The sequence below is a fragment of the Euleptes europaea genome, chromosome 3, assembly GCF_029931775.1.
Source record: "Euleptes europaea isolate rEulEur1 chromosome 3, rEulEur1.hap1, whole genome shotgun sequence".
Classification (NCBI taxonomy): domain Eukaryota; kingdom Metazoa; phylum Chordata; class Lepidosauria; order Squamata; family Sphaerodactylidae; genus Euleptes; species Euleptes europaea.
In genome coordinates, this window is record NC_079314.1 from 88462165 (window position 1) to 88473337 (window position 11173).

The 11173-nt window shown below is 41.9% G+C and overlaps 1 protein-coding gene across 1 annotated transcript; it reads left to right on the plus strand.

Annotated features, from left to right (window-relative positions):
- The first annotated feature begins 5499 nt into the window (after positions 1–5499).
- On the plus strand, positions 5500–10846 carry CENPM (centromere protein M). The gene is made up of 6 exons (XM_056847393.1): positions 5500–5559; positions 6191–6270; positions 7922–8020; positions 9025–9104; positions 9835–9926; positions 10677–10846. The coding sequence occupies exons 1-6, from the start codon at positions 5503–5505 to the stop codon at positions 10815–10817; spliced, it is 549 nt and encodes a 182-aa protein (XP_056703371.1). The 5' UTR covers positions 5500–5502; the 3' UTR covers positions 10818–10846.
- Positions 10847–11173: the final 327 nt, after the last annotated feature.

The window sequence follows — 11173 nt, forward strand, 5'->3', positions numbered from 1 at the left end:
GCTTCATTCCGTGCTCCTAGCCCAAATCTGCCAACAACATTTGATTCTGCTTTGTTTCCTACTTTTGCGTTCCAATCATCAATAAACTAGGCCATGGTAATTCCCACTCGGATCACTTCCAGATTAGAATGCTGTTAACACCCTTTGGGGTTGTCTCTGACAACAGTTGGGAAACTTCAGTAGAGGCAAAATGCTGCCAAGAGATTTCTGGCTGGTACAAATGACAGGGACCATAGCTTGCCAGTTTTAAAAGAACTGGACTGGCTGCCATTTTGCTTTGGGGCTCACAAACCGCTGGTTATCAACAATTATTGTAGTGAATAGGCAAGCTCATTTGGGAGCAGGCAGTCTTCCAAACAAACAGGTCCCAGACAGGGCTTGAACACTGCAGTCCTAAGCAGAGTTACACCTTTATAAGTCCATTGAAGTCAACATGGGAGAATTTCTTGCCAGCATTTTGCTTAAGCTGTACATACTTCCCATAACTGCCTTTTGCAATAATAATGGGTGGGCAACCAAGTCATCCAGTCCTCAAACAATAGCCATACATGTCTTAACTTTCCCAGCCATAAAAATCTGTTTCTGAAGCTCAAGTAGGCTGTGTTTAGCTGATGGGATGGATTGGTAGGTCTGATAGACCTTCTTGCTTCCCTGGCTTGTTTTTGGGTGCATATAGGATGCCTCACTTGACACCTAGGAGGAATTCATGCTGCTCCAATCTTGTGGGGTGCTTCATGTGAAAAAGGAACACATAACGTTGGGGAATATGTTCAAATGACTAATGAGTGTTTTGGATTTGTAGTCATGTTTCTGAGCATTGTATCAGAAAGCAGTTTTCTCCATTATCTAGCATAAAGAGAACTCAGAGAAGGTGAGCTATTGGCGCTGGAAATGGGGGAAGATGATTTTCTTTCCTGTTATCAGCATGGCTGTGTTATCTTTTATATGTTCTCACATCTCCAAAATATTTGTGACAGCTTCTCACTCCATTTTCACACAGCTGTTAACACTATTTTTCATTCTCATATTGTCAGCACATGCTTATTTTGGATTCAGTCCCACAAGCACCAACTGAATCTGATGGGAGGAATAATGGTTTCTCGATTTCTTCCACTTCAGCTGCAATTTGTCCCGTGCTGGCAATGAACGCAGCTGTCTCCGTTTGTTAGGATCAAAGCATACAGAATGACGTCAGACTATATTAATACCCATACACACACACACCCTGCATTACCCATGTTTTACAGTACTTGGAAAGCAGAAAACACAGGAAGCAGCAAGGAAAGAGTTACTGCCCACGGTCTTGTCCCTATTTTGTGTTAAACCATGACATCATCCTAGAACCTTCTCTTTCTCCCCTCTATGTAACAGATTGTTATTAACAAGAACCCATTCGAGCCCAGAAAGAATAATCTGGTCTCAAGATTAAAATGGCTGTTATATTGAGTTTTGCACTCAGACAGCAAACAGGACTAGATTTGTCTGTCCTTGAAGCCGTAGAAGGTTGATTGGCTCTTGAAGGCATTTCTCCTCAGCTTTGGTGCTCATTAGCCCCTACCTTTGCTGCTATGTAAACATTAGTATTAGTAATAAAATCAAATAAAGCACTTCAGCTCAGGCATAAGGCAAAGAGATGGCCTCCAAAGGGTGGATGATGCAGATAGATAGATAGATAGATAGATAGATAGATAGATAGATAGATAGATAGATAGATAGATAGATAGATAGATAGATAGATAGACAGACAGACAGACAGACAGACAGACAGACAGACAGACAGACAGATAGACAGATACAGTAGATTGTTTATTTGCGGCCCTTGGCCAGATAAAAAAAGATACATGGACTAAAATGGTCTTACCGACAAAGGTTTACAGTCCAAGTCTTAAATCACTTAAAAAAAATAAATAAGATAAATAACATCCAAGTTACATCTGCCATTTGGACTAATAGACTACTCTGTGGCAACAAATTTTCATTGCAGCCGTACAAAATTTTGCTACCTGAGAGGTGATTGAGGGATAATCTCCTTGTAGAAGCTTTTCTGTCTTTTCTCTTTCCCTGTCGGGTCCTATTCTCATTATGAGGGGCTCAATAAACTTAGAACGGGGTATAGTGTAAAAGTTACAATTCAGGAGAACATGTTCAGTGGTTTCTAAATCCCTGGATTTACAGGGGCATAGTTTCTCTACCCTGGGTATCTTCTTGAATTTCCCCTCTAACATAGCAGAGGGTAAGGCTGCGCACCTAGCCAAGGTAAAAGCCCTCCTATATTTGTTTATCTCTAAGTAACGAACATAGGCTGCTGGTGCAAGGATAAATTTGGAGTGGGGGGGGAGCCATAAATAAGGGCACTCTTGCTAGATCTACACTTCCCCACACTTTTCTCTTTCCCTCCTTCTGGCCGTACCCATATTCTCACCTTTTCCTTCTGTCCTTGCCACCCACCAACCAACCTTTTATCAGCACACCCTATCTTCAACTATATTATTTATTTACTTCTCCTCTATGTTTTCCTCACAATAACCCTGTGAGGTGTTTTTTGCTGAGAGTGTGTGACTGGCCCAAAGTCACCCAGAGATCTTTCATAGCAGAGTAGAGATTTGAACCTGGGTCTCCCAGATCCTAATCTGAAACTCTAACCACTACACCATGGCTTCCATGGGATGGCTGCTGTTGAACAGTAGCCAGCAGCCAGTCCTTGGTGAGTCATGCAAGTTGCATGATACCAAGTTGTCCAGTGGTTGCTTCCAAGTCTAGCCTCACTGAATCTTCCCTCAAAGGTTGAAACAGCCCTGAAAAGGGTCCTGCCATTCCCCTCCTTTGACTGCCAGAAACTAAGGTGTGATCACTACCAATACTGTTGTGGCTGCCTAGCAACTGTCACTGAGGGTGTTTGTTTCTTTAAGCTACAGATGCTCTTTTTATCATTTTGAGGTTTTACCCCCCTCCTTTTTTTAGATTTCAGATTATCTGCAAACCTGTGGCTGTTCTCAGGTTTGTCAAAAGATGTGTGTTGTCTGCCCATGGCCCCAATCTCCATCTTTAATTATCCACAGATGGGTTCATGTTGAGAATTATATATACATGATTGGCAAAAAAGTTTTGGAGTTCTTCAGATCTTTGTTGGTGCTGAATGTATTGTATAAATACTTTGATACATATTGTTGAAGGCTTTCACGGTCAGAGTTCATTGGTTCTTGTGGGTTATCCAAGCTGTGTAACCGTGGTCTTGGTATTTTCTTTCCTGACGTTTCGCCAGCAGCTGTGGCAGGCATCTTCAGAGGAGTAACACTGAAGGACACTGTCCTTCAGTGTTACTCCTCTGAAGATGCCTGCCACAACTGCTGGCAAAACGTCAGGAAAGAAAATACCAAGACCCCGGTTACACAGCCCGGATAACCCACAAGAACTTTGATATATATATATATATATGGTGAGACAGCCCAGTAGTAAGGACATTTTGGGAGCATATTCATAAAAATATTTGTGAAATATTAGGAACTAATACTGAGATTTCACCTTTGATGTATCTGTTAGTTTACAGTAGTGCTAAGATGTCTAGAGGGCTTTGTTACTTAGCCAAACAAAGTAACATGATCACAGCCAGAATGCTTCTGGAACAGCTTGATTGCGTAAAACCTTTTATCATTTTTTAAGAAAAAAGACCTTAAGAAAATGAATATCTAAAAACTTTTAAATCAGTTGGTGGACATTATTTATTCAGTATTGAAACAGGGAATTTCCAAAAGATGTAAAAGAAGAAGTCTTGGGAATGATTTAATATGGGGAAAAAACCCAAAAGATAGATATTAGTAATTAGGAAAATAAGATCTGTGTTATTTTTATAACTTGTTTAGATGTATTTTGTAATTCTTTTTGTAAATAAAAAGAGGAAAAATGCTAATACTTGTATCTTTACAGCTGTACTAGCAGATATCAAACTTTTATTTTTAAAGACCCAACTGAAAGAAAGATGAAGTGACTCACTCCTAGGCATACAAAAATCAACATTAGGCCAAAGATCTAAACTTCTCATACTACCCTCTATGCTGCTTTTTTGCCCAATCCAACTACCTTGGCTTACTCAGTGCAATTTAAATAAGTATGTCTAGGATTTCAGTTTTATCAGCTCTATCAGTACCTAAGCCTGACAACCTTAACTAGAAATTAGATTGCTGGGTACCTCTTACTTCTCACAATCGTGGAGTTGCTATATTTCAGCACCCCAAATCTGGACAGCACAATGTTCATAATATGCAGTCTCTGCAAATAGGTAACTTAAGTCTGCAAGAGAAGAGTTAATCTTCTCTTATAGGAAGTAGGGCAGACAAAGATAAGCTAGCCAAATGTTTTTCCAGCATGTTAAACTGTGGAAACAAGTTTGAATTTTGGCAGTCTGTCAATTAATGCATGTGAATAGCGACTAGAAAGGAGCAATTTCTCAAACATGAACCTGAATGAAGGAAAATAATGGCAAAATAATGTCACCCAAACAATGTCACATTCTCCTGTATATACAGAACAGCCTCATGGCTGTATGCCATTAAACTTTCATATAATTTTGCTGATTTTGGAAATCTAGGCCAATAGCTTTGCTAGGTATAACTTATGTGCAGGTAGTTATAACCCATAGTAGAAATAGCCATTTTCCTCCATCATTCAGCCCAGTTGTCCCCACAGATTTTATATCATCCAAAATGTGTTTCATGGGTAAGCAGCATGTTCCTTTTAACCTTGTTCTGAATTTCCCCTTGAGAAACAAATACAGAAGTAGTAGTTTCTGGGGGCCTTACACAGGTGGCCACGAATGCCCCATGCCCTTTCCTAACATGGCAGCAGCAGCAGAATCAATGCATTAAACAGGATGGTAAAGCTGCTTCTGTTGTGTTATTCAATACTGCTTCAAGATGTTAAACGTCTTTGAATGTGCCCAGTTCTTTAGAAACTGGGTCATGAGCAGCTGGGGAGGACTTTATATTGTTATGAGAATCATCTTCCCACCCTCCGAGCGCGCACGCACACCTCCCTTGCCAACTAGCAGTGACATCAGATAGCGCGCTCAGCTGCCAACGTGACCCGTATCCTGTACACATATGCATATATCACACAACATCAGCAAGAAGCGGGAAATGCGCGCGCAACTGTTCTGTTTTTTTTTTAAAGACAGAAGCCAATTTCCATAGAGATAAGCAAGCACAATCGAAGTCTTGTGGCACCGTAATTGCCACCGTTAATTAACTTATTGCAGCACTAGTTTTCGCGAGCCATAACGTATTCGCCCGTCCCCACGGTGTTTTGTCTTATACAGAAAAAAACAGTATTTCTGCAGCACCGCGCCTGCGCACAAAAGTCTTTCCTCCAGGCTCCAAATCCGCATGCGCACTGGGAACCACAGCAACAAGGATTCTAGCGGCGACGCCTCTGATGTGACGTACACGCAAAGAGACGGATGACTGGCGGCAGTTTGAATCTGAGAGCGCGGCGCTGTAGGGCTTCGAGATGTCGACGTTGACGGCCTTTGACAAGCTCCCGACCCTGAACTCTGCTGCCATTTTGGTATGTATTGGCAGGTGGGTGGCGCGTTTAGCCCTTTTCTCTGCGCTTCTGCCCCCGCTCCCCGCTCCCCGCTCCTTTTCGGGTTCTGTCTCTGGTACTTTACTCAAGAAAAGTGGGTGTCGTCGCGACCAATCAACACGATACTAGGCATTTAGCCCGCCTTCCGATCGCTCTGATTGGTAGCTTCGTTCCTTCTTTGCTTGGCCATTTGCTGGCTGTTCCCTTGTCAGGCTTCTCTGTCGAAGCGGAGGAAGTGGCGCTCAGCCTGCTTTCGCCTGCTGGTTTCTCTCCTGGGCATATGAAATAAGACGCGCCTTTGAGCTTGTTTTTTTTTTTTTTTTTTTAGCGATTAAGCTCTGGTTCTTATTATTTGAAGTTGCATTTTTGGATATCCACCCCCGAGCAAATATTAATTTATAACAAGTCTGTTAACTGTGAAGTCAGGTTACTTTAAACAAATCAGTCAAGAGATGGAGTTAGGAACTGAGCCCGCTAAAGGAAAAACGAGGGTGGAGGGGCTAGCTAACAGAAGGTCCGGAAAAGTGAAGATCTGAAAAAAACATTAACCCATTATTAACCTTCCCCATAGTAGCGATTGGCCTAATTCGTTTTTTTTTTTCTTCTTTAATAGTTGGTGGGAACAGATGAAATCTTCCAGAAGCAGTTTGCAGAGACTATCCTTACGGAAACTCAAGATTTAAAAATAAACATGTAAGTGAAGGCGAAAGAAACCTTACTTTTCTCAATTTATATTTGAAAACTGACTGAAACAATCAGCTGTAATTTTCATGTCTTTTTTTTAGTAGTGAAATAAATAAAATAATGACCATTTTAATTTTATAAGGATATTTTATTCTGGAATAAAGGGCAAAAACGAAGAACATGCTACATATTTTAGTTTTATTATATTTATGTTATTTGTAATCTGCCGTTCTCACTGGGACTCAAGGTGGATTAAATACAATAAATTGGTACAATCAACAGAATGGAACATCCTAACGACAACACAATAGGTATTTGACTTGTAGAGATCTGGAAAACCAACCAGAGGTGAAGCACAGCATAAATACTAACATGACAAGTTAAATAAAAGCAAAAATTGCATACTACGAGCCTACGTGCAGCAACAGACACAGTGGTATAGCCCACCACCCCAACCTTCCACCCCAGGCCTGTCTCTGAGCCACTTCATTACAGTGCAACCTAACTACCTGCCCCAAAATACCCTCTTGAACAATTCAGCTTTGCATAGCTTGCGGAAAGCCAGGAGGGTAGGAGCCTCCCTGATCTCATGAGGCAGACCATTTTGCTTGGCAGTTTTCCTTGCAGAAATACCAGTTTTGGATAGGGCTGTGTTGGATATAGTTTTCTGTCAAGGGAGTAGTGGTGAGGCCACATGTGGAGTATTGTGTGCAGTTCTGGAGGCCTCACTTCAAAAAGGATGTGGACAGAATCGATCGGGTGCAGAGAAGAGCGACAAGGATGATCAGGGGCACCAAGCCCTACGAGGAAAGTCTGAGGGAGCTGGGAATGTTTAGTCTGGAGAAGAGGAGGTTGGGGGGGGGACATGATTGCTTTCTTGAAGTATTTGAAGGGCTGTCACTTAGAGGAGGGCAGGGAGCTGTTCCTGTTGGCAGCAGAAGATAGGACTCACAATAATGGATTTAAATTACAGGCGGAAAGGTACCGGCTGGATATTAGGGGAAAGATTTTTTCCAGTAAGAGTTGTTTGACAGTGGAATCAGCTACCTAGGGAGGGGGTGAGGGTACCCCCTCACTGGCAGTCTTTAAGCAGAAGCTGTCCAAGCACTTGTCAGGGATGCTGTAGGCTGATCCTGCATTAAGCAGGGGGTTGGACTAGGTGGCCTGTATGACCCTTCCAACTCTATGATTCAATTCTATAAGCATAGATCTAACTGTGGGTAGGGGTCATGGTTCAGTAGTAGAGCATTTGCTTTGCATGCAGGAAGTCCCTGGTTCAATCCGTGGCATCTCCAGTTAAAAGGATCCAAATAAGAGGTGATGTGAAGGACCTTGGACACCCTGGGGAGCCACTGCCAGTCTGAGTAGGCAATTCTGAACTTGATAGACCAATGACCTGATTCGGTATAAGGCAGCTTCATGTATATGTTTAATAATAGTTCATTGGCCACGTTCCACCATTGTAGAACACACACTCTTAGATGTAGTCAGGTAAAATTGAGAAATAAACTTCTCTTTCCCTAACTTCAAACTGGTGTTCCTTTACAACTTTCTTACCTGGAATGTTTAGAACCAATCAGTGGTAATATCTTCCACTATTGTCCTCTTCTTTGCTAGTTTCTGAGCCTTGAGTAAATATGTGTCTTGGTTTGTTTTTCAGTCACTTGGCAGACTCTCTCCCTTTACCTCCTGAGAGAGATCACATCCGGCCTCGGATCGACCTGATTGTTTTTATGGTTAACATGGAAAGCAAGCACAGGTAAGTGCAGGAAGGGTGGTAACTGTAAATTAAAATAAATTCATGCCAATATAGTAATGCTGGTTTAGGATTTGAAAAACATTTACCAGGCAGCTTTTTGATACAGTAGATCATACCACCCTGTTGAGGCATTTGGAAGCAGAAGTTTCAGAAAGTGTGAAGTTCTTCATTAAAGCCATTTATTTTGAGACCTCTGGACTCAAATTATAGTCTATGCTAGGATTCACTGCAATTTAAGGAATTACTTTCCTAATCAGAATTTAGAAACCAGTCTTTAGGTTCAACTATTTAACTACTATTGAATTAGTAAATTTACAGCTCTAATTTTATAGAAAACTTGTACATATGAGCAGTATTGTTTGTTTGCTTATTAGACTTCCATCCCTATCCCTATCCCAGTAAGGCCGGGCTCAGAGTGGCTAACATCCATTAAAAACAATCTTACAAAATCAACATATAACATACAAAATAATTTCCATTCCAATTAAAAGCATTATCAAACATTAAAATCTAATTGGTGCACGCTCATCGGCACTCAGGTCTGTGGCCGGCCCCGGGGAAAAGCAGCCAGGATCCCCAGTTGAATCAGCTCAGATGAAATGAGAGGAAGGGGAAGGGAGGCCAGTGATGATGAACACGATTGCTGCCCTCAGCCGTAGGCCTGGCGGAACATCTCGGTCTTACAGGCCCTGCAGAATTGCACTAAATCCCGCAGGGCCCTGGTCTCACTAGACAGAGAGTTTGAACAGACCAGGCCAAAGCTGAAAAAGCCCTGGCCCTGGTTGAGGACAGCTGGACACTTTTTGGGCTGGGGATAACCAGCAGGTTGTTATTTGCTGAGCGTAACACTCTTTTTGGGGGGGGGGGTGGCATATTGGGAGAGATGGTCCTGCAGATACATTTTTTGATATGCCTTTTGATAGGTTGTGGAGCAAATACAACTATCATGTGATCACTCCCAGGCCATTCTAACTAAGCAGTGTACTTTCTTCCTGTTCTACTAGTTATAGTAACATTGAAGCTTCTCTGGTCCATGTAGATGCCAACTTTTTCCTTGGGAAAGTGTGCTTTCTGGCTACCGGCGGTATGTATTAGGCATCTTTTCAGTTATAGCTTAAATTCCTTCCAGTATGTCTTATCAGTTACCAAATGGTTTAGCCATGATCATTGCATGGTGTAGTGGTTATAATGTTTTACTAGGGTCTGGCAGACCCAGGTTCAAATGCCTCTACTCTGCCATCAAAACTTGCCGGGTGACCTTGGCCAGTCACATTTGCCTAAGCTTCCTCACAGTGTTGTTGTGAGGGTAAACTGGAAGACAGGAGAACAATGTTGTAAGCTTTGTGGATAAAAGCAGGATATAAATAGCCAAATAAATAAATTAACAGCAAGAGCTTTACTTCAGTGTAGCTGGATTCTGCTGGAGTCTGATGGGTAAACAAGTTGTTTTCCATTCTTCTTCTTTTGTTCTCCGATTGTATTCCTGTTTGGTTTGTTTAGGATTAACCTGTACCATTTGTTCCTTCTACAACAAACCTGTGTTTTTAATTCTACTTACCATTGTGTTAGATGTCAGATGAGAACTTCTATGTTGGTTTATTTTCTGCAAGAACATGGTTGTTGAAGGAAGGCCATAGAAGAATTTGCTGCATTTATTTATTGTTGTTTGAGGAGTTTGCTTAGAAGATAGTTAAGCAGGTGCCAGAACGTACACTAATCGCGTAATTTAAACAAAAGAAACGCAGACATATTGCAGAGAATAATTTAAAGGACTGGAAATGACTTCTGATCTTTTCTGTTTTGTCTTTTTATAGCTGGTAGGCTAAACCAAATCAGTGTGGAAGTGAATGCAGTTTTGAAGCTGGCAGATCTTTACTGCAGCCCTGTTTTATTCTGCGAGTTGGAAGTAAGGATCTCAACTTTTTGATGAAACCTAGCCTAGGATCAGTGCATCCCCTTTGCCTCTGCAGGAATAATACAAGAGCCCTGTGCAGCTGATGTCTTGGCACTGATGTGTTTGAATTACTAAAACAGAATCTTATCTAGGCTTTTGTGCCATATGGCTTCAAAAAAGGATTGTTACAGACTCACAGCAACTAGGTAGCTATGCAAGCATGGGTCATGATGACTCCCATTGTTGGCTACCCTGGAAGTAGGTTTAAAAGCCAGTTTCTTAATTTCTGTTTTTCCTTTCTCCAGATTATGTTTATGTACTAGTAAATTGCCCCTTAAATACAAGTATGTGTTGTACTCAGCATAATTAGGTGTGAATTCATGCCTCCAGTCGGCTTCCTGTATGCTAGCAAGTAGAATGCAAGAACATTGTGAAGGAGCTTTGGTTCAGTGATGGAGTGCTTGTGCTTGTTTTGTATGCATTATTTCCAAAGCATCAGTCCTTAACATCTCCAGTTAAATAGTCTCAAGTAGCTGATGTAGCTCCCAAAGGTGAACAAGTCAGTGAGGATGATACTGAGCTACCAGTTCCCTGAGTTGGTACAAATCAGCTTCATGGGTACATTCTCTGCAGGTACACAGAGGTGCACATATTCTCTGCTTGTGACACATTATGTTCTATATTGCATTCGCTGGAGTACGGATAGCATCACTGTCTTGGTTTTTTTCATGATCTAATAGATCTTTGGGTATTTTCTTTCAGTGTGAGACGATCAGGATTGCCACGGCTCAGCGACTGCTCCGGATGCTGCAAATATGTGCTGGTCACATGTCGGGGGTTTCTGCGCTCTCCTTCAGCTCCTTAACGAAAAGCTCCATTGATGACTCCAGCTTCCTGGCATAGAAACCTGCCCTTTTTCAGTTTTGCTGTTCAGTTTTTTTTTGGGGGGTGGTGGTGAGGTGAGAACTTGGCTTTTTGACAAAGATGCAGCATCACCCTTTCAGAAATGTATGCTTCATAGCAGAGAAGTACATTCATTTCCAAGCTAATGAACAAATGAGTCAAAAAAGCTCTATTGATTATGGTAGCAAAAATGGATGCAATTGTAATTGGTTTCTCTGGCAGTTTGATTTATGGAGTTCAAGTAGGACGGGGTTGGGGGTGAACTTCACCATCTCTAGAGCCAGCCTGCTACTCCAGCTTGCCCTGCCTTCCCGGCTCCTTTCCTCGTGCTCCCAGCTGTGTCCTGTTGTCATATG

Bases quoted from the DNA above. Each gene is read 5' to 3' on its own strand.
- CENPM (XM_056847393.1), top strand. From the start codon at position 5,503: ATGTCGACGTTGACGGCCTTTGACAAGCTCCCGACCCTGAACTCTGCT. The intron at 5,560-6,190 runs GTATGTATTGGC...CTTCTTTAATAG, and splicing joins TGAACTCTGCTGCCATTTTG to TTGGTGGGAACAGATGAAAT. The intron at 9,927-10,676 runs GTAAGGATCTCA...ATTTTCTTTCAG, and splicing joins TTTTATTCTGCGAGTTGGAA to TGTGAGACGATCAGGATTGC.